The sequence below is a fragment of the Ambystoma mexicanum genome, chromosome 11 (genome assembly GCF_040938575.1).
Source record: "Ambystoma mexicanum isolate Mex_15411 chromosome 11, UKY_AmexF1_1, whole genome shotgun sequence".
Lineage (NCBI taxonomy): Eukaryota > Metazoa > Chordata > Amphibia > Caudata > Ambystomatidae > Ambystoma > Ambystoma mexicanum.
Genome location: NC_090934.1, coordinates 1,005,127,090 through 1,005,152,315, shown reverse-complemented (window position 1 = coordinate 1,005,152,315; position 25,226 = coordinate 1,005,127,090). Strand labels below are relative to the sequence as shown.

The window sequence follows — 25,226 nt, the reverse complement described above, 5'->3', positions numbered from 1 at the left end:
GTCATCCCCACTGAGCCACCTTTGGTCCCCAGGTATTGGAGAGCATATCCCCAACATTGAAAGATTTCAATCATGGTACGAAGCGTGTCTCGAGAGGGCGGGCCAACTATTGAAGAGTGACTCCTTCATTACACTCCTGGAGTTAGATGAGGCCCTGAATATAGGCACCTTATCCACATTCTATTTCCTGCAGATAAAGGGCACACTAACAAGAGCAGAGTGGAAAGATAAACTACAGAGAGGCCTAACCCCCTTTGAAATGTTATTGAACTCTAGGACAGAGATGAAAGGCTAGATATTCGCCTTGTACAATGAATTGGTAGATGCGGGGAAGGGGACTACTGAACCACTCAGGAATCGATGGGGAAGAGATCTTGGCGAACACATTGAACCATCCATGTGGAAGCGGATCTGTAGAGCGGCCACACAAACATCTCTATCGAGTCAATATAAACTACACCGTATTAAATGACTGCATCGTTGGCAGTACGACCCACATAGGCTCTCTAAAATATTCCAATCCTCAAGCTCACGATGCTGGCGTGAATGTGGCGAAATTGCCGATTATTGGCATATGTGGTAGGGGTGCTGCCAGATTCAGGTTTACTGGAATGAAGTGCTGGGCTGGATTAACGACCTGGACAGCGTCCACAGAATTGCGTACCCCTATCTAATTTTGTTCGGTTTTGAAAGATGTGAGGATGAATGGATAAGGATCAGGGGCCTGGCTCCTCAGCTGCTACTGGCAGCCTGTGTCCTATTAGCAATGAAATGGAAGTCCACTATTGTCCCGAGTATGAACTAAAAGTCACTCTGAAAAACTTGCAGTTCAAAGTTGTTTGATTGAATGTAAATTTCAGCTGAATGTTAATTGAAAGAATCTCCAACTCTGTACTGTCTTTCATTGCTTGTAATTATTTTGTGACGTGTATTCATAAAAATCTATAAAATTGAATTAAAAAAAATAAATAAGGAAGGGGGTACTCCATCTCACCCGTCAGTGTCCCACTTCCACTCCCCGAAGAACTCCATCCAGGTGATCCTCCCGCACTGGTCCACCCCCAGTAACTGGATCGCATAGCGATGGCCGTGTCCTGGTCATCTGGATGACAGATCCCCGGCCACTAGCGGGTGAGACACCTTCAGGTTTCTCACAGTAGTAACTCTTGAAATACAAAAGACTATTTACTTACCTTAGTACAATTGTTGAAGAGTATTTTATTCCCTCACCGACACAAGTAAATTATAACTTACCTGCAAAGACTCCCTCTGGTGAGAAGCATTGTGGCTTCTGTGACATTGATCTTAGGGATTTTAGGGCTTAAGTTAGAGAAATCACTTGTGAACTGGTTCCCTCGTATCCTGAATTAATGTTCTTCCATTCTGTATTGAATGAGTCATTTGAATGTCTTTATGAACCTATGGCGAATGTATGTATATATGTTTATTATTGATTTGTGTGGCAAATCAGCTGCAAGATTCTTTTTTCAATGTGTGTAGAAGGCCTAGAATAAATAAGTGTAATCGTATACCTTCCTCTCTAAATTGAATGATCCCAGAGTGCTCCTGGAGTGCTGTTACACTGGTGAATCCTTGGTGAGTGCTTCTGGCAACTTCTTACTGACTTTCAGAGGTACGCTGGATGGACGTAACCCTCGACCTATATTTGCATAATTGGATTTTTTGGACTAAAACATAATCATTTTTCATCTTGTTTGCAGAGTATTTATTTACCTGGACACACTTATTTTGAAAATGATATCGAGCGCTCACTGGTCATGCCCACTCCCTCCAAAAACAGCTGAGGGTTGGAGGCCAGCTTGGAACTTTTACTGTTTTTTTAATTTGTCATTTTTCTCTCTTCAGCGTATTCTATTGAACGCTGCGTATGTGCGCATTGGTATAGACATGTAATTTGGTCTTTGTGCTGCCATAGGGTACTATCTTGCCTAATCTATTATTTATGACCTAAGCTTGGTAATAAAACCTGTGTTATTGGAATCTTAACGGTATAAGGCTTAGAATGTCGTATGCATATACATTAACATCACCCATGCCAAAACAACTTGCCTACAACAACAGGTTATAACTGCAAGTAAGCCCCCCATTAGCCTGAGGAAAATGCAATATAATCAACTGTTCTCTTTAAGGCTGACTGCAGTAGCCAGTGCTCCAAATCATAAACTTCGGACATTAGCGTTTTTCTCAGTAAAACAAATCAAAGGCTCCAACATGAAATTAGTGTAAATAAGTTACGAGACCCATTGAAATCCCTTAAGGATTTACAGGGAGGTAAAGCTCCTCACCCCCACGAAATTTGCTGATATATTTCGATGACATTCCAGACTCTGGGATAATGTTGGAAATTGGCCAAGGTGGTGGACAACAGGAGGATAAGAGTGGACCTACTATAACTTTAGGAGCTGATCATAATGAGTTACCACAGAAGGCTCCAATACATCAGGAACCCCCTTCTTCATGTTATTTCAAAGGTAATAATAGCCAGATACATGAACATGAGAGCCTGGTCATGACTATTCCCCAGATAACTGGTGTAAGGAACTAATGGTGGCAACAGTAAAGACATACACAAGTGATCACAGTTCAAGGGTGTTTATTAAACTGTCTAAATGGGTGAATGAGAAAAACACAAATCTAAACCTAAATCTAAGATGGGAGCAAGCTACGACCATCATTTAATAATAAGGCAGTCCTAGTGGTGTCGTGTCCAATAAAAATGGACTATACTAAAAAGAAATTTAAAAAAACTATTGCCAATCTTTACCGCTAAAATACAAAATAGTGTGGGATAATGTTCACCAGAAAAGAAAGAAGTGTACACCAAATGATAAGTCAGGATGGTGTAACTGGGGTCTCCCTTCTCCATGTTTTTTAGCACTGGGGAAGGTGGGATTCTCGAGCACAGCACACTTCTGGGCTTCTACAGCAGGAGCTTCCAGTTTGTTTCCAAAATATCAGGGCCTTCTGTGGCCAAGTCTCTTTTACACAGTGTCTTGCCTCAAGAGGACCTGATGTGCTATAAACAACAAAACAAAAGTTTCTTTCAGTTTTTCTTCACCTTGGGTGGTTTCCCTTCACCCGTGGATCCCCCTCAACTGGCCTCCGATCCTTTTGCAACGTTGGCCTCTCTGTTTCGATCGCTACGGCCTTTCGCTCCCAGTATTATCACCCGTAGTATTCAAGAGTCTCAATATTCTTTCAAACAACAGTTCACTGTGGACATCCCTCAACCGGGTTCACATTTGCCAGTTTTAACACAGTTCACTTAGTTGTAACACCTCGCAGGATTTTCTTCCCTTGCTTTCTTTTAAGCCCCCAGGCAGGCTTCCTCTTAAGCCCAGTCAGACTTTGTCATAGCATCCCTCCATCGGTTTCATCCTTGCCTTAGTTCTCAATTTCACAGTTCATCAGAAAGTGGTGCTCCCTTCCCCTAGCTTTCTCTTGACTTTGTGTCAAAGACTTTTGATTGGACAAAGGGTTTTACTCATACCTGTATGACCACTTTGACCTCTTGCGTCGGGTTCTCTTATGGCCTGCTGGTATCTGTAGTTTCAACAATAGGGGAAAGCAGCCATAGTCTTTCGAACGAGCACCCATGTAGCGCCAGACCACTCTCCAGCTGGATATTGCCTGTTCTCTCTTAAAAGTTCAGTAACATACAAGTTCTTTGTTCACAAGTTCTTTCAACTTATATGTTGCTGTTTACAACCTTCCCTCATCACAGTCTGGTTTACTATTGGTTCTCCCTCTGACTCACCGGCTGTGCTGAACTCCTTGGCGTTTCTTGTCTCTGGAGTCAAGGACAGTACCTGGGTAGCAAGCGTGTCTCCCCGCCTTGGTTATCAGAGTGTGAGGGCCTTGTACACCGGTGACATCTGCCACACAAATAGCCAGCTGCAATTCCCGGTCTTACTGGTCCTTTATCGAAGGCTTTGCAGGTCTGGCTTGAAAAGGGCAAGGGTAATTCCATCCTTGTCACCCTTTTTGTTTCCTCTGCCTTTCTCCTTAGTTTGTACTGCCGTCCCGGAATAGCTGCTAATTCATGCTTTTGGCCTTGCTCAAAGTGTGCTCTCGTGCTCCGCCTTTAGTCCCTGTGGGGAAGGGAAAGGGCCGTCGGGTGTGCGTAGTTACCGGCAATTGCCTGACTCTGCCTGAGCCTTGTGTTGGGACATGTCAGGTAAATGGCTCTGGTGTTAATCTTTTGTCTTTCACGACGTGCAAAAGTGTTTGTGTTGGAAAGAGGGGGATGGGGTAGAGCTTCTAAATATCCTATGGCATAGTATCGGGAAAAGGTGTTATAAGGAATGTGCTACCGCATCTCGCCCGTCTCTGTCCCACTTCCACTCTCGGAGGACACCCCTCCAGGTGATCCTCCTGCATTGGTACACGCCCAGGAACTGGATCCAATAGCGATGGCCGTGTCCTGGGGACTGGTAAGTGAGACACCTTCAGATTTCTCACACTGGGCAGAAAGGCTTACCTCTAAAAGAAGGAATTGTCCCCCCGTAAACTGCAAAGTTGCCCTTTCTGGTGGGCGACTGTCCTTCAAAGCCAAATCAGCTGATGGTATTGCTCACCCTGCTGTCTCCTCTGGTAATTGCACCATCATTGGATGATTGTGTTTTGGTTGAAGAAACTCTGACATTAACAAAACATCTGCCAAATCCATTGAATTTATCACACTCTCCTATACTTTACCCAGATTCCTTAAACTCCTCCTCTAGTTCCTCATTGCCATTTGGTAACCCCACCCCAAAAGATCATTTGGAACAAAGACATTGGGCCTCATTACAAATCGCCCGGTATGGAAACAACGGTGGCGGTAAACCCGCCTCCAACGTTGTTTCCATGCCGGGCGATCACAACTCCTGCAGGCGGGAGGTGATATTCCCGCCAGGTCTGACCTGGCGGGTTTAACACCGCCCGCCTGCAGGCGGACGAGGAAACACCGACAGCATTACAAGATGCTGCCTGTGTTTCCATGATCCCCATTCCCATTGATTCCCATAGGAATCAATGGGAATGGGGATTAACACCATTCCGCCTCCGTGATTCCCGGGAAACCGGGGTTGTAATGCTCCGGTAATTCCGGGAATCACGGAGGCGGAATGGTAATACGAGTCCGGTGGTAACCAGGCGGTTTTACCGCTGCGGTTACCGCCGGACTCGTAATGAGGTCCATTGTCAACTCCAATGATGGAGGTCACCCTCTCTGCCATGAATACAACTTTGATGGCATTAGCCAAATTATTTGAAACACTAGACGGCAAAGCAGCGGATCAAGCCTTGTTGTTAAAAACCCTCCTAAATAAGGTCTCAATTATGGAAGACCATATTCTGCGACGGGAGGGTGATCTGGAGGTTATAAATGAAAACGGCAATGGGGTGCCCTCTACAATAGAATTTCCTATGGCACTTCAGCAACAGGTCGAGCAGATGTCATTTTTGGAGAGTGTGAACAATAAAGACATGTTAACTGTTTTACCTGAGGAGTTTCACTATCAACTAAGTGAAACTTCACCGAATCATGAACCGATAGATGAAATCAGACAAATAATAGAAGAAACGGCACCACTGATATTTTAAAATCTTTTTTTTTAAAGGCTGTACAAAAACTGCCTCCGGAGGGTGAAACAAACTAAAAATCAAAGATCTCTCTCAAGATCTACTTTATACAGATCACGTCATTTCCTTCAGGCTTTATCTACCCCCCGCCGCAAACCCAGCAAAAAAGACCATTGAGTAATGATAATAAGCCAAAAAAAAGCAAAAACGAGTCACGCTCGAGACTAAAAGCCCCCTGGTTAACATAATGCGGACTGAAGCCCAGGAGCTAGATGAAACTGAAACTTTACCTCCAGACATAGAACCTTGGGATCAAACTATGCGTACTGAACTTGAGATATACGGGAGATAAAAAATCTGACTCGGGCATCACCGAAACAGAGCCGACAGCAAAGGAGTTCTCCCCAGGTAGTTACAGCGATTCAATATAACAACTCCTCTTCTCCTAAGATATTCTTTACATTACAACAGACAAGAAACTGTTTGAAAAAGATCAGGAACAGTCTAATCAGAGTAAAGGGGAAGGAACTATACCTAGGGAAGATAGAAGACCTCGTAGGGCGTTCCAGCATGCCAGGGATGAGGACTATGATTACCAAGATGAGTTGGCAGAGAGGGGATGAAAGGAACGAAGAGGGAACTGTCAGAGAGGGGACGGGGGTGGATTTTGACCATCAGGAGGTAAACGATGGGAGAGATTAACCGAAAAAGGGTGGGCTTTGCAATCTTACTCCAGAACTCCTCATCCAAGTAAGTGATATACAGGAAGAGCCCACTCTGAACAGATGAAATATACTGGCTCTGTTCACTGAAACTCCGGGATTGGAGGCGAAACAGTCGTCTGACATTGGTCAAGTGGAATTTATTAATTAAGTGGTGCATTTGTATAGCGCGCCTAACCCTGAGGCATCTGGGCGCAGTTCTTGACAGTTACAATGAGCAGAGATTTTATACAAATAGTTTCATGAAGAAACAGTGCAATTACATTACATTAAATGTACAGCTTACGAGTATAGATATGGTAGCAGTGAGATAATTATACAGAGTACGAATATGGATGTGGTAACTAAGATATAGTTGAGCAGGAGAGTGTGGGTATGCAGAGAAATGACATCAGTTCAAACATTTTGTTGTGATGAAGGTAATAATTGCCTATCATGTGCGAAAAGCCAGGTTTTCAGACTTTTTCTAAAGATCCAGAAGGAGGGTTCAGCTCTTAATGGCAGTGGGAGGGTGTTGCAAAGTTTGCCAGCTCCCCCAGGGAAGCTTCGGCCCCCGGATTTCTGGTGTTTGTATCTTGGAATGGTAAGTGAGTGAGCCTGGGATGAACGCGTAGGTCTGTTAGTTTGGTTTTTAGTAAATTTGTCTGCCAGATATTTGGGGGCAGAGTTAGACAGACACATGTGCGTCAGTGAGAGAGTTTTTAATGCGATTCGATCTTGCACTGGTAGGCAGTTCCGTCTTGCCATGGTTATATGGATTTTTCTTGGGATGTTAAGAGCTGCTCTTAAGGCATTATTTGGATCACTTGGAGTTTTTTTTAAATTGTGGCTGTTATTGCCCGTGTACAGGGCATTACAGTAGTCTATGTGAGGCAGAAGACCAAGTGAAATACAGGGTCACACAGCCGCTCTCCAAAGGACCCGATCCGGGTATATGAGTGTTCCAAAAATTCTTTGAAAAAATATATCTACTTCAAAGTAAACAAAAATTCATTATCTTTTGATTGAAAAAATAACCACAATATTAGGATTCGATTATTTTTCAAAATGTTTTTATCCACAAAAAATATCTCAAAAAAATAAGTCTCATATGAATATGAGAGATCACTAATGCTTTCTTAGTGAGGAAGGAATCGCCACATTCGCTTTTTCAATCAGACCAACACATTGCCAATGCATTTCGGAATACAGTAGTCTAGTCTGGATAGGATTAGGGCTATAGCCAAGGTGATGCAGCTGTCTGAGGAAAGGAATGGTCTGTTGGCATTAATGAGCTGAGAGGTGTAAGCTGCCACCGAGGCTGTGGCGTTGACTTGTCTGGTTAGCGTGAGGGTAGAGTCAAGGTAGACACTTAAGAGGTTTCACTTCTTTAGATACTTTGTGTTGTCAATGAGGAAAGATTTGAAATGGTCATCTAATTTATTCAGTCGTTTTGAGAGCCTGAGCAGTAGCTCAGTCTTGTCATTTAGGCATAAACCGTGAGTAGCCATCCATGCCTGGATAGTTTTTCAAATTTTGTTTAGTAATTTTGAGTCTTATGTCATAGGTGCCTGTGGTCGGTATGGGAATTTGGGTGTTGTCAGCGTAGTGTCTGTGACACCTAAGTTGTCCAAATGGTCAAAGAGTGGTTTTGTAAAGATATTGTAGTGTGTGGGGTAAATGCATGATCCCTGTGGAACTCTACCGGTGACAGCAGCAGGGCGCATACCCTCATGATTCTATTGGATTAAAAGGATTGTGTCCAGAGTATATAGCTTTGGTTGAGAAGTGGCCGGCACAGACCAGGTGTTTGCAGAGTATTTTATGGTTGACTAAATCAAAGGCCGCCAAGAGCTCTAGTAAGAGGATGAGCGCAAGGTGGCCATTGTTTTTAATCTCATCCATTTGAGTTTTAAGGTCTATGAGGGCTGATTCAGTGCTGTGTCCGGGTCTGAAGCCTGACTGGCGAAGGCCATGGAGGTTGTTGGATTCTAAGTATTTTTGAATTTACAGGTAGGCTGCCCGGTCCAGTATTTTAAGTATGAACGCTACTGTTGTTATGGGGCGATAGTTGGTTGGGATGTTAGAATCTAGTGTCGGTTTTTTAAGTAGTGGGAGGAAGTCATATCTTTCAGAGAGGATTCTTTTGGTGGCACTGGGAATTCTAATTCACGTAGAATGGAGAAGAGCTCTTTGGTTCCAGAATTCTTGAGTGACTCCAAGTTAGCTAGGGGTAAGATTGCAGATACCATCGCAGTTGGTGAGAAAAAACTAGTAGGAGCTAGAAATAATTTATTCCAACAAGGTTTTATATTAAGGGAGGACAATAGCTCAGATGGCTCATCACATCAAACTAAAAGGATAACTGACAATTTTTACTCGCCTGAAAGGCAAAACTCTCCCATTTGTAGAGAACTTGGGGAACAAGTTCATAATAAAAGGGATGCAGACTGGTCCTGGCTCTGGGGTGAATTGGCTGGCAATAAGCGAACCACCTCAAATTAACTGTCTACTTATACCCAAGCAGACATCTGGAAAATGGCAGTGTGGAACACAAGAGGGTTCAAGCACCTTCGCTCAAAAAAAGATAACCATTTGTGGGCCTTGACATTGTCATGTTGCAAGAGATGTGGTTTTTAGCACCTCCGGTACGGGATTGTTATGTTGTCTCCTTGGTGCAAGCAGTGAAGGCTTCTAAGGGTGGTCCTTCGTCAGGATTACTAACAGCCTGTAAAATGAGACCCAGACAAACCTTGGAGCGGTGGCCGTCTCAGTCCTTTTACACAGTTAACACAATTGGGCTGCTGCAGGGGACTGTTTGCTCTTTTGAATGTACATTGATATCCTGCCGCAATTTCTGATAATGAGTTCCTTGATGGTGTATCGCGCAGGTTGGATTTTGCACTTTCAGATTCAAATACAACTTCAATAATAATAGCGGAGGATCTAAATGTACAGTGTGTGCACACAGGCCCACAGCAAAAAAAATGGTTAGCATAATGGATGCTAGGGGGTTTGTTATGCTGAATGGCACTCTGAAGGGGGATGTCCCCCCCCCCAATCCAACCTGGAGACAGGTGGATCAAGTAGCCATCCTAGATTGTTTTTTCATGGAGTTGAAAGAATTTACGAACATGCAAGACTTTCAGGTTATACCAAAGCAGGACAGTGACCATGAGTTATTAATGGTCAGCTGGCAATGCCCTATTATTCCCCAGCAACCATTCTATTACCGTTTTAAACTGGAGGATGGGGGAGGAAGAAACAGGCCAAACTGGACAAAAGAATTGCTTGGCAAATCGAACGCTTGCATAAGAAACGATGGCCTCAGTCTAGATACAGATATATCAAGTGAAGATTCTATGTAGCAGCACTTTCATTATTTAAGGAATGACAGCTGACCAGTTTTAGGCCGATATTCAGACACAGACACTTTGACATTGAGGTAAAAAAGAATGTCAAGAAAAATCTAAGAGCTCTGGGTCATTTGAATTTAGCCTCCAGATTGTTAATGACTCAAACATTAAAGCTGAGGTATAAAAAGTGGCTTAAATATCGACGAGCATCAATGTATCAAAGAAGATGGTGAAAATATGATTAGGGCGCTAGCAACGAGAAGCAGTGCACACATTTGGACCTTGTTGAGAATGGGGAACAGTGATCCTCAACTTCCTTTACAGACAAGTCCAATTCAGGAGCAAGTCTGGATTCAATATTTCCTAAATGTATATGCGCCCGTAATCTCAGGGGAGAATAATGGGATTTATGATGAGAATTTTGACGACACTCTTGAATTTGATTTGGATAATATTATATGCCTAATAAAAAAAAAGCTTAGTTCATCCAAAGCGCTGGGCCCTGATGGGCTTACAATTTTCATGCTTAAAGCACATCCTGAGGCATGGGTAAGGGTCCTTTGTACTATTTTTACTCAAGTAATAGAATCATAAATAATTCCTCAATCGTGAAGAAAATCGTTTATTATATCTATATTTAAAAAGTGAGATTGAGAACTACTGCATAATTGTAGACCCATAGCCCTGTTCAACACCCCGAGCAAGACTTTTGCGTGTCTGTTACTTGGAGACGTGAAGTGATGGATGGACCGAGTTTCTTTGACTGATAGGCATCAATCAGGTTTTGGTGCACGGCTAGGAACCTTAACAAATGTGTTGGTCTTGACCTTGGTGAAAAGAAAGTTATTCACTCAGCACAACCAATCTATATTGCTTTTATTGATTTTAAAATGGCATTTGATTCAGTGCCCAGAGAATTGTTGTTCTGGAAAATGAAAAGAGTGAATTGTCCGGCATACATTCAATCATTTGTGTCCCAGTTATATACTGACACTATTTATAGTAGATGTGGGACATCATTTCGTTTCGGTAGTGTCTGATCCTCCAAATTGGGTAATATAGCTCTGCCTTATTTATTGTATGCAGAGAATCTTATCCTTTTATCTAAAACTCTGACAGGCTTACAAAGATCTTTACCGGGCCTAAAGAACTAAATCATCTAATTATTAATGTGGACAGATCCAACATCATTAGGCTTACATCAAAGAAGTTGTTTAATAAGAGGCAACCATTTAAGTGGACGCTGTATAAAACTCCTCTGGTTATAGTCGATGAATATCGATATCTGGGCATGAACAATAGTGGCGAAGAAGCACCATATATAGCAGAGATCAGGCAAAAGACGGAAACAGTGGTAAGTCAGGGTAGAATTATCCATAGGAGATATGGGAAGTTCTCTTGTTTTGCACTTATTACCTTTTATAAACAAAAGGTAGTACCGATTTTAATCTATGGTGTAGAGACAAAGATGGTTGAGTGTTTGCCGGACTAGAATGTTATTGAGGGCCTATACTGGAAAAAGGTGTTGTCTCTCTCTCCAAGTCTGCCTATCCAGTTAATTCGTAATGAGTTAGGGCTGCTGTCACTAAATATTATGTACAAATGACGAATTGGAATTATGCTGAGAAAATGCTTTTTAAACCTGAAGAATTTAACATCAATAATTCTATCAATATTTAACTGGTTGGAAGCCCAAGCCGATACCTCTTTACAGTCTTGGAAGAAAGCTTATTTCGACATAATGTTGGAAGCTGACATCACCTTAGATTTGCTTTTAACGAACCCAGAACAAGCTAAAAGTAAATTATGGCAGTACGATTGGAGAATAACTTTGGAAGCCTGCCTGAGATATAAGGTCTTTAAGGTTGGCCATTTTTAAATAAAACCCCTTTATCAAATCCCATTGTTCTTTGTAAGTTCCCCAGCCCGAAGTGCAGAACTCTTTTTTTAAGACTTCACTTTAATTTATGGCCAACCAGAGATGTAAAAGGGTCAAGGTTAAAGCAGCCAAAGGATCAGAGAGGATGCCGGTTTTGTAACGATGAAAGGCAGCTTTAAATCAGATAGTGGTTTTATGCCCCGATTTGCTAACCAAGAGAACATTGTTTTTAGAACAGCATTTTAAGGATTACAGACTTCTAACTGGTCATAACTTGTGGGAAACTATTTTTAAAGGGCGTCATGTTTCAACGATTTTAGCTGTGATAAACATTGCTTTATCTTTGGAAATGTTATTGTTGGATACAGAAAAAGGACAATTCTAACTTTGTTAATTTGAAACTATGGGTTTATGAATGTATCTGATTTGGATATTCTCTTAAAGCTGGTCCTTGATTTGTTCTACATAATGTATTTTAACTTGAATAATTGTTTAATAATTGTTGTGTTGGAAGGCTGAACTGCTGTTGCAGCCATAACAATTAAAATAAAAATTAAAATAAATTATGTGCTTCACTGTGTGTACTCATTGTGGACCTCTGACTCCACTCTCACTCTCCTGAGAATAGCATTGCCTGTTCTCCACGTTTACCTTCATTGGGTTTTGGCTAACCTCTTAGAGTTCCCTGTTCACTATAACTACGGTGGCCTCCTAAAATCTGTCCACCAGGCTAGATTATAGTAATCCATCTGAACAAGTTGGTGGTCAGCGGTGAGGATAGGGTCTTGGGGTACCCAGTGTAGTTTACTGGTGGAGTACTACAATTCTGTTTAAACAGAACACTGTGATTTAAAAGTAATGGGCTATGTAGCAGTTTCCTACTCTTTATAGAAATTGAAACATGTGTGGCTCCTGTGACTTTAGGGCACAAGACCATCATAACCTGCATTCATGTACTTACCCCCTGTCATTTGAATGCATTTGTGAATCTATGGTATTGTATTGGGTTATTTATATAATATACCGTATATATACAGCTCTTTCCACATTTATATGGTCTCAATGCGCTTTATATATGTATGTATATATGTTTATTATTGAGTACTGTGCGATAATATCATCTGCAGGTTTTATTTTTCAATGCGTGTTGAAGGCCTAGAATAAATAAGTGTATTTTTTAATACCTCCCTAAATTGAATAGTTGTGTATTATTTGGTGTGGACTCATTGAGGGCCCCTGACCCCACTCACACTCTCCTGAAAATAGCCTTGACTGCTCTCCATTGCTACCTTGATTGGGTTTTGGCTAACCTCTCAGAGTTCACTGTTCTCTATAACTACAATGGCTTCCTAAAATCTGTCTACCAGGACAGGTTATAGAAATCAATCTTAACAGCGAGATCAACTGAAACAAACAAAGAAAGCTTGACACTCATTAAAACTCATGGATGCCTTGGAAGAATACATCACCAACCTGTCTTCATCAATCACTCCTTTATTGAATGGCAACATCCTTATCAACAAGCTCAACGAACCAAGAAAACCAAGTCGTCTGCATTCTGATACACATAAGAACTTATCAACGGTAAACATGCAATTGGCAAACAAGAAAAGATCTAGAGAAAAAAGCAACTAAGAGATCTCACATCCACCTTGAACCCCTCTGCTCAGCCTGGTGGACCTGTATCGCCTCAGAAAAAGCACATGACTACACAGTATCTATAGCAGAATCCTGCAACAAGAGCAGCTGCCTCTTCAAGGCTGTAAAGCAGTGCAACAGACCCCTATCTTCCCCTGCTCTACCTGAATCTACAAAGAGATGCAATGCAATCAACACGTTTTTATAGACAAAATCCATTGTCACATCGACAAAACCATACCCATTTTAGACACCCCTGCCATACCACCACAGCATGTCCCAGGATGGTCAGTATTCGAGACCCTAACAGAAATAACTCACAAGCATCCTCTACCCTGAAGAATATTACAGGAAAGGCTCTTACTCCTCATCTCCACACCATCAATGCCTCACTCATGCAAGGCATCTTCTGCAACACATTGAAAAGTGGGATAGATCCTATTATTACTGCAGAAGCTCACACTTGACGTGTACGACCTTACAATCTGCCACCCCATCACTCATCTGCCCTTCATTGGCAAGATCATCAAGAAGACTGTCACACTCCAAATCCACAAAAAGGTTGTCCAAACAAGTGACTAAGCTGCAGCACGCAAACTGCCACCATCCAGTTCATCAAAGAGGGACTCCTCGTCATAGACAAGGAGGACCTATGCTTCCTGGTCCTGCTCGACCTCTCTGGCGCATTCATCACATTTGACCATAAAGATCTACTCAACACTGTGTCCTCCCTCATGGGATTCAATGCCACAGTCCTTCAAAGGTTTGACGCCTACCTCACCAACCGACACCAGCTCATCCGGATAGTGTCCGGTCCGTATTTACTCTTCCTCACAAAAGTGGCAAGCACCCTGCCTCCCCTCTCCTAGCTGCGAGCAGACAAGAATTAGCACTGCGGCTGCTTTTAGCCAGAATGGGAGAAGAGTGTTAGGGTACTCAAAATGGATGGGTAAGGGGGAGTTGGGAACACTGGGAAGAGGAAATGGGTAGAGATAATGGATAGGCAGGGGTAAGTGGGGAAGGTGATGCCATACACAGATTCCTCGGCTTCTTGCTCTTCGCACGGTGGTTTGCGCCACAAAGGAAAAGAAGCACATCTTTATGCCTCTTACTCATGCATGCGCATGTACTTGTTTGGCTTTCCTTGCGCTCCTTCACACTCACTTCCATAACTGTTCCCTCACGTACTACAATTACTTTTTTGCACACTGTTAAGCTGAACCCAGTGTTTGCTCCAACACCCCGGCATTGCACTGATGCCTCTCTACCTCCCAATACCCCTGTGTTGCCGGCACAATACAACCAGAACATGAACAACAGATCTATGGCGGCTTCTGCTGCCCATGAAATATGAATATTCGAGGGGATTGGCTCCTCCGACGTATTCCATATCTATGCCAGGTAATGTCCACAGCTGTGCTGCTTTGGAAAATCTTTGGGGTCTGCGTCCTGCGTCGATGACATCGATGCGCCGTCCCCGAGGACCTCCTCCGACGGCTGACATCACCCGATGTGATAAGTAGGACGCACGATGCTCATAGCCTCGGTTCCGTTTTTTCCGCGAACGTGTTCGCTTCGTGAATCTCGGTACGCCTCGACTCGTTGGAGTTTGCTGTTTTCAATTCTCAGTTCGTTGAACTTGTTCGGTTTGTGAAGACCCGTTCGTGGTGATGTCTTTCTCATCTTACACCCCGCGTCCGGGCTTCAAGAACTGCAGGGACTGTGGGTCCAAGATGTCGGTCACGGACTCGCACGACGCCTGCCTCTGGTGCCTTGGGGAGGCTCACGATACGGACGACTGTGTCGACTGCCAGTCGCTCAAGGCAAAGGCCTTGCGGGAACTCAAGAAGAAGCTGTCGGTAGGCCGGGTGTCTAAGCCCCGGAAGTCGAGGTCTGCAGGGCTTTCGACGGATGACTTGAGGGGTGACTCTCCGCGTCATCGACGGAAGTCCAGTGGGTCTCCTTCCAGGAGTCGGTCTCGCCACTCCTCTGCCTCTTCGAGGCATTCCTGGAAGCGCCGACATAGGTCGCCTTCCCCTTCCTCTTCCGAGGACTCCGCCCGTCGGCGGGTCGCTTATCCCTCCATGCAAGCGACACCGGAGGAATGGGATTCCTTCAGGAAGCAGATGCTAGCGATTCTTGAATCGCAGGGCACCGGTCCGTCCGTGCCTCCGAGTGGGGTCGGTCGGCACCGGTCGAGAGACACCGCCCGTACGCCTTCGGGCTCGGGTGGTCGGCATGGCTCGTGGGAGAGGTCCCGCTCGGACAAGGGTAGCCGTTCTTGCCATGCCCGTTCCAGGTCCCGGTCCTCGACGCGCTCGAGACCGCGTGATCCTGTGCCGTCTTCGAAGAAGACGTTGACGCCTGTGGCGCCGAGGTCGTCGACGATTTCTCTCGAGGCACCGCCTCCGAGGGGGTCGTCGGCGCCTAGGTTGTCGAGAGACAAGCTCGGAGCTCCAGCTCCGAGGCTGCAGCTGACGTCGACGCTGATTCGCTCGACGTCGACGTCTTTTCTGTCGACGCCGGCACCGACTCGTTCGGCGCCCTCGACGCCTTTCAAGGCGGTGGTGTCGGAGGGGCCCCGTGGCACGGGGTTTGCCCCTAGAAAGGCTATGGCTAAGGTCAGGCACTGCTTTGGTCCACAGAGGTCTTCCTCTCCCCGCCTTGAGTACATTTCAGAGGGTGATGAAGGCTCTGATGGGGGCTTGGTTCCGGTTACGGTTCCAGATGACCTTATCTCGGGCCATAGCCAGTTTGATGATCTGCGGCAGTCGCTGCATGATGCCAGGGGACTGGACACCTCTCCGGAGGTGGAGTTTTGTAGGCCGGAGCCTGGCACTCATGCCGATTCTTCATATCGGCGCCTTATGTCTCGGGTCACCGAGTACTTGGGTTGGTCGGCTCCCCCAGGGGAGTTCGTTCAGGATGATCTCACGGACATCCTTGATCTTGGTCCCCCCACTGACCCTGTTTTGCCTTTTCATATGGCTCTGCAGAGAAGGGTGGCGGCGGCTTGGACTGCTCCGGAGAGTCTCCCGGCAGTGGGCAAGTCTTTGTCGTGAAAATACCGTCCAGCCAGTAGCGACCCCTGCTACTTGTCTAGGCACCCCACTCCGGAGAGTTTGGTGGTGCAGGCGGCTACGGCCCGGAAAAGCAGGCGTCGTATCCTACCATCCCTCCGGATAGGGACGACAAACGTTTTGACGGCTGGGTGAAGAAAGTGTTTTCTTCAGGGGGTATGGCGCTTAAGGCGGCCAACTCCATATGTGTCTTGTCTCGTTTCACACACACTCTGTGGAACTGTGTTGCATTAGCGGCGGAACATGTTCACGAAGGGGACGAACGGGATGGTTTCCTTGCTATGGTTCAGGATGGCAAGGATGCTATGTGTGAGGCTGTTCAGTCGGGGTTGGACTTGGCGGATTGTGTCAGCCGGTCCATGGCGGCGAGCACCGTAATGCGCAGGTTTGCGTGGTTGCGGAAGTCTGGGTTTGCTCCTGATCTGCAGTCCCGGCTCTTCAACATGCCCTTTGACGGTGAACACCTTTTTGGCAGCAAGGCTGACGAGAGCCTTGAGAGGTTGCAGACCTCCAAAGCTGCAGCAAAGTCGTTGGGCGCTGCAGTTCGCCAACCTCCGCCTTTTCGTCCTAGGGGACAGCAATGGCGGGGTGGTTCCTTTCGCTATTACTCGTCCTTCAGTAAAGCGAGGGGAGCTAGCAGTCAAAGAGGCCATCGTAAGAGTGCCAGAGGTGGAAACAAAGGTACTCGAGGTGCCAAGGCCGCTCGGGCAGTTGCCTCTTTGCCCTCAGGCAACACCGCAGCCACTACCACTCAGTCATGAGGCCAGGTCCCATGGTTCGCCGGTTGGGGGAAGGCTGGTGCAGCATCTTGTAGAGTGGCAAGCCATTACTTCGGATGTGTGGGTTCTGGGGATCATAGCCCACGGCTATTGTCTTCCTTTTCGGCAGAGGCCTCACGACAATCCACCAGGGAACCTCTCTTTGAAGAGTCCGGATCCGCTCCTTGCACAGGAAATTCAAGCCCTGCTGGAGAAAGGCGCCATAGAACTGGTGCCTGTAGCGGAGAGGAACAAGGGGGATGGTATTCCCCTTATTTTTTGATTTCAAAGAAAGAAGGGGGATTGAGACCCATCATGGACTTGCGCGGTTTGAACAAACTCCTCAGGAAGGACAAGTTCAAAATGGTGACTCTTTCTCAAGTCCTCCAGGCCCTTCAACTTCAGGACTGGACGCTTACTTTCATGTGCCGATCCATCCCAAGCACAAGAAGTACCTGAGGTTCGCGGTTGGCGACTCGCACTTTCAGTTTCGGGTCCTGCCGTTCGGATTGACATCCGCCCCGAGGGTTTTCACCAAGCTCATGGTGGTGGTGGTGGCAGCGTATCTCAGAAAAGGGGGAATTCACGTCTACCCCTACCTGGATGATTGGTTGATCGGGGCGCGCTCTCCCGAGCAAGTCCTGGATCATCTGTCCGTCACCTGCCACTCCCTTCACAAGCTGGGCTTCTCCCTCAACTTAAAGAAGTCCCACTTGACGCCAACGCAGCGGTTCCAGTACATCGGAGCAGTGCTCGACACGTTCCTGGGGCAGTGTTTCCCACCCCAGGTGAGGGCTCATCACATTCTGCAGATGGTGCACAAGTTTCAACATGCCCAGAGTTTCCTGGCGTTCGAGTTCTTGAGGTTGCTCGGCCTCATGGCATCCTGCATTCTTCTGGTGCCAGAGGCCAGGCTGTGGATGAGATCTCTGCAATGGGCTCTCAAGATACAGTGGTCACAGTCCTCTGGCAGGATGTCGGACCCCGTTCAGGTGCCGCCCTCGGTCGCCCAGGATATTCTGTGGTGGGCCGTCGAAGGCAATCTGATTAAGGGGGCTCCATTTTGGCTACCCTGGCCGGAGGTGACGATCGTGACGGACGCATCCCTCACGGGATGGGGAGCTCATGCCAACGAGTTGACAGTCGGCGGTCGTTGGTCTCCGTCAGAGTCCAGACTCCATATCGATCTGTTGGAGCTGAGGGCCGTCAGGCTTGCCCTGAAGGCTTTTCTGCTGACTGTGCGAGGAAAGAATGTCCCGATTCTGACCGACAACACAGTGGCCATGCACTACCTCCACAAAAAGGGGGCCAGGGTCACTTCCTCTGTGCAGGGAGGCGATGCAGCTCTGGTTCTGGGCCATCCAGCAGGAAATTTCAATCTTGGCAGTTCATCTGGCCGGAGACGAAAACGAGACGGCGGATGCTCTGAGCAGGCAGAGCGCAATCTCTCACGAGTGGGAGCTGGCTCAGGAGATTCTCCTGGAGATCTTCGCCCTTTGGGCCACAAGTGGATCTCTTCGCCTCCAGTGTCAACCGGAAGTGCTAAAGGTTCTGCTCGCGGGAATTTCCTCCAAGAAGAGCCTTCGGGGACGCGTTCGTGGTGGAGTGGTCCTTCCCACTGCTGTATGCTTTTCCTCCAGTCCCCGTCATCCCGCAAGTGCTGCGGAGGTTACGGAGGTTCGATTCCCGGATGTTCCTCATTGCTCCGGCATGGGCCCGGAGAGCGTGGTACCTGGACCTTCTCGACTTGTCCATCTGCCCTCTATGCCGTCTTCCCTACCGAGATGATCTGTTCTCACGGGAGGGGGATAGGTTCTCCATCCAGAGGTCAGATCCCTCAACCTCCACGCTTGGCTTCTGAAAGGTTGAGGTATAAGGATTGGGACCTCCCTGAAGACGTGATGGAGGTGTTGCTTTCGGCCAGACGGCCTGCAACACAAAGTCCCTGTACCGTTGCTGTTGGAGAAAGTTCTGTGACTGGTGCAGGGTTAAGAATGTGAATCCTTTTTCATGTGACATTCCTGTGGTTTTGTCTTTTTTGCTTTTGTTAGCCCACAAGGGCCTGCAAGTGGGTACCATTAAAGGTTACCTGGCGGCACTTTCCATATTTAAGCGCTCGTCTGAGGAGTGTTTTTATTTCAAAATTCATTTAATTTCTCAGTTTCTGAAAGGGCTCACTAATGTGTTTCCACCGTCACCTTTCCAAGTGCCCGGTTGGGATTTGAACCTTGTTCTAAAATTCCTAATGGGTGCTCCGTTTGAGCTTTTACATTCTTGTCCTTTGAGACTGTTAACCCTTAAAACTGTATTTTTAGTTGCGTTTACTTCCGCTCGCAGTGTGAGTGGGTTGCAGGCACTTTCTGTTAAGCCACCCTTCACGGTGTTTCATAAGGACAGGGTTGTCCTTAGGGTTCGTCCTTCCTTTCTTCCGAAAGTGGTGTCGGAATTTCATTTAAGCCAGAAGGTCATTCTTCCGGCATTTTATCCTCCTCCGCATCCTGGTAAGGAAGAGGAGAGGTTCCATAGGTTGGATCCTAGGAGAGCTTTAAGTTTCTACATTTCGCGCATGTCCAGGGTCAGAGTGGATGATCAGCTTTTATAGGTTACGCTGTAAGGCGGTTGGGACAAGCTGTTACTAAGCAGACTTTGTCTAGATGGATTATCGTGGCAATTTCTGAATGTTACCGCTTGGCGGGTAAGGACCCTCCGGTAGGCTTACGGGCCCATTCTACTAGGGGTATGGCTGCCTCTACTGCCCTGCGGAGGGGTGTTCCCATTCGTAACATCTGTGAAGCAGCCACATGGGCTTCGGTCCATACTTTTGTAAGACAATACTCCCTAGATTCTATCCATGGGCAGGATCTGGCCTTTGGCAAGGCGGTCCTTTATTGTGCAATTTAATTGGGCATTCTAAATTTCTATATTCTAATTTCTTTTCCCTCCATACGTTGGTACTGCTTTGGGAGTCTGTCATAGATATGGAATACATCGGAGGACCCAATCCCCTCGAAGAACAAGTTACTCTCTTAACTGGTGACGTTCTTTCGATGGGATGGTCCTACAACGTATTCCATATCGCTCCCTCCCTACCTGCCCCACTACAGAATTTCTTATGCGATTGCAGCTTACGTTTCCGCAAGGCTTTCTGTGGTCATACTGGCAGACGATTGGTGCCACACGTTCTGGGAAAAAACTACAACTGAGGCTACGGGCGTTGTGCGTCCTACTTATAACATCCGGTGACATCGGCTCGACGGAGGTCCTCGAGGACAGCGTATCGACGTCATCGACGCAGGACGCAGAAAAATTTCCAAAGCAGCACAGCTGTGGTGATTACCTGTCATAGATATGGAATACGTTGTCGGACCATCCCATCGAAAGAACGTTACCAGGTAAGAGAGTAACTTGCTCTTTTTAGTTATAACTGACTAAGGTGTTCTTTTCTAGCAGAGTGTGTATTCTCTGATAACGATTGAGCAGTTTGGTTTATTTGAAAAAGATGGCTTTCAAATGCCACTTTAAATCATTCTTTGACTGTGGTATCCTTATTAATAGTGCTCTTTTTAGTTGGCACGTTGGTGGCATCATCCGTCAAATCACTTGGGTTGGCTCTGGTGTCATATTAAGTTAGCACTTACTATTGGATGTGTAAAAGTGGGTGTTGTTTGCCATTCTGGTAGTTATTAAGTGATGTGTTCCATATCTGTAGTTCTACATACAGTCTATAAGGAACCATTTTGCGTTACATTCTCAGATTCACTGATTGTCTGATATCACACAATCAGTGGGCACGATCTTGCTTGGTCACAGCAGTGCATTAATATACTTAGAAGCTTGTCCTTGTAACGGGCGGTGTACAGGGGTTTGGGTTGGTTGAAGCTAAATTTCCAATTCACTATCCAACACTCAAGTGCAGGAGTAAAGATATTTGAAAAGGTACCACCAGGTGAGTGAATCCTACTGGCTGTGCAAATCCCTCATAGTCGGTCATTTGTATTGCTTGCTGGCTGTAGGAATGGTAAACACGCCTCTTGTATTAATTCAGTGGTGTCCTGTGCTGCTCTGTTGTATGTGGGACATTCCGTCTAACTTCCCACAGACCCCGATGAAGGTGATCCGCCCGTCAAATCCATTTATTTTTCGGCAGCAAGTGCCTAGTTCCTATCATCGCTGTGAAAGGCCTATCAGAATAACTTGGCACAAAAGGATACGTTTGGAGATACAGCACCAACCTGTGCTGCTACAGCTATTGTGCAAGTAGCAATGCAAGGGTGGCCTACCACAGGAAGCAGGCCCTCATGGTTGGGATGACGTGATCCCTCCACAGAGCCCTGCGATAGTTGGCTACATGCCAGTAAAATATCACAGTGAGCTAAGCATTCGCCCGTGATATCTCAGTGCAGCCTGATGTGGCAGGTTCGAATCCCGGCAGGGTTAACTCAGCCTTTCATCCTTCCGGGGTAGATAAATTGAGTACCACACTGTGGGATAATAATGTCTTCTGTTATTTGAGCGCACTGAGACCTAGGGGTGTGTAGCGCTATATAAGAAATACATTATTATTATTATTCTGCTGTTTCTGGAACTGTGCGCGAACGTGAAGACATTTTCTGCTGCACACTCCACTAAAGCTGGATTTTCCTATGTTTTCAGATTCTGGTTTGGAAGGAGACTCGTCCTTTGTGATGATTCAAAATCCGGATGCCCAGCTTGTCCAAGACCTGGAAATGCTTACAGATAAGTGCATCCATGGAAAGAATTACTGTAGGCAGGTGCTCTGCCTTTATCAGCTCTCAAAGGTGAGTATGGGACTGGTCGCCTGTCCATACACATTTCCAAGTGTTCGTTTGCGCTCACTATAGGGCTGGAGGCCCATGTATTGGCAGTTCTTCTGTTTATAAAGACCTTGAGGAGTGTTGCTGATCTCTCTTGGAAGAAATGTTATTAATCATATGCATCTCTCCAAACAATGGTCCTCGTCTTATAAAAAATTATATATGTTCGCAATGAAAACTGATAGTGTTGTTCTGGGTATGAATCCAGTACTGGCATTTTCTATGCACCAAGGCCTCTGCCAACAAAAAACAACCATCATTCAATGAGCGTTGTGCATAGTTCGTGAAGTCTCTTATTGTGCTGATTCCCCAGGTAAATGTGTTCTTCAAATCATTTTTTACATTTTTCTTTTTGGTCATCATGTCAAATGCAAAAATGCTATCACGCTTTTTGTTTAGCTCTGCTTAAGTCCTGCACGAAGTGTAGGCATGTCATTTGTGTTGGCATATGTGGTATAATGAGCAGAGCATGGTAGTGGCTGTATCATGGCTGTTTAACATGGCCGAATGTTGGTTGCTTTAAAAAGAATAACTGTCACATGTTTGGGGTTTTGTTGTTTTGTGTTGCAACCATAATATAGCTATATAGACCTGCAGCGAGGGCCGTACCGGGCGTTATGGGCCCTGAAGACTGAGTTAATAGCCCGAGCAAAGCAATGGCCTTTAACGAGGTATGAGGGACCATAACGCCCGGTACTGCCCGAGCTGCAGGTCTATAAAGCTATTAGAACACCTTCACTGTTTAATTAAAGTTGAATAAATAAGACATGTTTAATTGAAGTACAAAAAATTGCAAAATGGTAAATAAATGTAGAATTTTTTGTACTTCAATTAAACATGTTTCATTTTTTTATAGGGTGGTACAAGGTGCTAGGGCGGGAGTATTATTATAGTAAAGTGGAATCAGGTGTGGGTGTGGGTGTGCCTGCCCCTTGTTCTAATTAAGTTTATTTCAGGTGTATCCCCCCCCACACTACACAAATGTTAGGCACTAGTTACTCTATGCAAACATGCAAGTTAATAAACGTTTGCAAGCTCCACATGCACATACATTCCATTTACAGCCACTTCATTTACTTACTGCACATTTAGAAGTGCCTGCAACATTTCCTCTCATTTCCTTGCGGAATATAAAGTTTTCCATACGTTCCCCGTTACAGTGCAGCTCATGTCAGCCCCTTTTCCATTTCAAACGTTGTGAAAGCGTTTCCTTTGCTTTCATTGTCTTCTTTCATGTTTGTCAGCCTACATGGACACGTTGGTCTGGGAACGTGTGTTGGTCTAGGAAGTGTATTTCGGAACGGAAAGTTAACTCTTTCCGTTCCGAAATACACACGCAGACCAACGTCCACTTCTGTAGGCTTCCCCGCCCGCCCACAGCTATGCAACTCCTTGCAGCCTGAACTACGGGCTGTAATCAATCTGCGGGCTATACCACTGCGTACAGCCCACAGATTTACCAGCTTCCTGCAAACACCACCATGGTGTTCTAATGTCTGTTATTAAGATCGATTTCCAAAATCAGCCCAGGATTGTGGGAGTCCACCCTATTTATGGTAAACGGGGAAGACACTGAAAGGTTAGCCAATACCCAGTCAAAGTAGGTGAGCGAGCAGTCAAGACTTAGACTCAGGAAAAGTGTGAGAGGGGTCTAGGGCTAAAATGAGTCCAGACAGAGCAACATTTAATAATTGAAGTTCTGCAGTAAGTGTATACAAATACAATTATTTATCAGGCCTTTAATTATACACTAAGCATATAAAAATCACATAAGTATTGTCAATCAAAACCAGGGTTTAGTTTTAGATGTAGCATGGAGATCAGTAACCCTGTGAAAAGGCACACATATCCTTGCATTGGCAAAGGACTCATATTAGCAGAATGTAAAAGTGCTCAAGCATGCAGACAGATGGAAAGCAATGGGAACGGTGCATATACCATTGCATAGAAGAGATAGTGGATATAAATTAGAAGCTACCAAAAAGGTGCATGTATGCTAACATGGACTGAGATTTGAAGAGAGCTATGGTTTTCAAGCAGTATTGATATCAGTCGGAGAAGAAACAAATTACTTTGTGGTGTGCAATATAGTAGGACGACTATTATTATACATGAAGCTACCCTGTAGCTAGCTAAACCACGAGTAAGACCTTTTTTTGAAGAGCATATCCTTCGACCTAAATTACCTTTAGGTTCTGACAACAGGAAATATTTAGAGAATGCCAATTTTGACAGTTTAGGCATCACGAGATTAAATTAATTGCTTAGGAGTACACACGTTACTTATGAGGTGAAGCCGGGATTTTAGCCAATTTGCAATTTCTGCATTTGACACATTGTTTCATAGTTCTTATAGAGCAAGGTACAATTATTTGTTAATGTTTGACTTTCATGAACTAAAATAATACTGTTTTGTACAACTGACTTGGAAAGTACACATATTAACCTGGCTTAACAATATGTAAAAACAAAACTTTATTGACCCATGTTATGCAAAAGGAGAATGATTCCAACTTCATGATCTCCATAATCAAGATAAGTATACAAGTACCAGAACATTAATCCGTGTAAGCTTAAAAGATTTCATCTGGCGGTTTCTATTGTATTTTAAAGCTTTAAATACACCCAACACTCCGACTTGTTACCTTCTCACGGACGGCAGCAGAGTAATCTATAGTGAGATGAGATGATTTGCCCAGAATCACTGTGTCATCTGTTGTTAAAAGCCACGCTATGAGCCTCAACACTTTTGTTCCACACCATGGAATCTGACTACCTAATCACCTTTCCTGACAAACACTTTACCCCTTTCTTGGGGTGTCTGCTAGTATTTTTTCCAACTGTAAGATGGACAGACTGACAGCACTCCAGAGGATGGGTTTTAACTGAAAGTATTTATTGAAGGTTGTTACAAGGGTTGGTCATCTGAAGAGTTACTTCACTCTCAGCCTTCACATGACCTTCCTGTCTGGATGCAGGGTTGCTTTCCTTCTAGTTCTCACAGGCCCACCAGTCCTCAGCTTTCTCCTCCAGCTGCCTGCCGAGCTGCAATGCAATAGATGCAACATTGTATCACCTTTCCTGTTGCCTTTTATACTGTTTCCACAGGTCACCCTCCAATCAGAGTCTTCCTTGCACCGTTAGTCCTCTTCCCTTTTTACAGGAGATACCGCCCCTTGCTATGGCCATCACTCTTCCTCCCCTGACTGTTGACTCCATGAAGTCAAGGAAAACATAAAGTCCCCGTGACTGCGCTTACCGTGCGTGAGCTGCAGGAGTCTGCCAGTGTTTCAGATAAATGTTCATTGTCCGGCTCCTGTGGTCCTCTGCGATACACACTGTGTCACTGTCCCTGTCCGTGTTATCCACCCTGCTGGCCCAGTTTCCCAAGGC

At 45.4% G+C, this 25,226-nt stretch overlaps 1 protein-coding gene across 1 annotated transcript in view; it reads left to right on the top strand.

The window, feature by feature from the left end:
• The window catches only part of SPG11 (SPG11 vesicle trafficking associated, spatacsin), a 1,688,331-nt gene that overhangs the window by 1,152,594 nt on the left and 510,511 nt on the right, over nt 1–25,226 (top strand). The window contains exon 32 of the mRNA XM_069624201.1: nt 21,652–21,797. Coding sequence (XP_069480302.1) covers nt 21,652–21,797 — 146 coding nt within the window. The remainder of the gene's footprint in view (nt 1–21,651; nt 21,798–25,226) is intronic.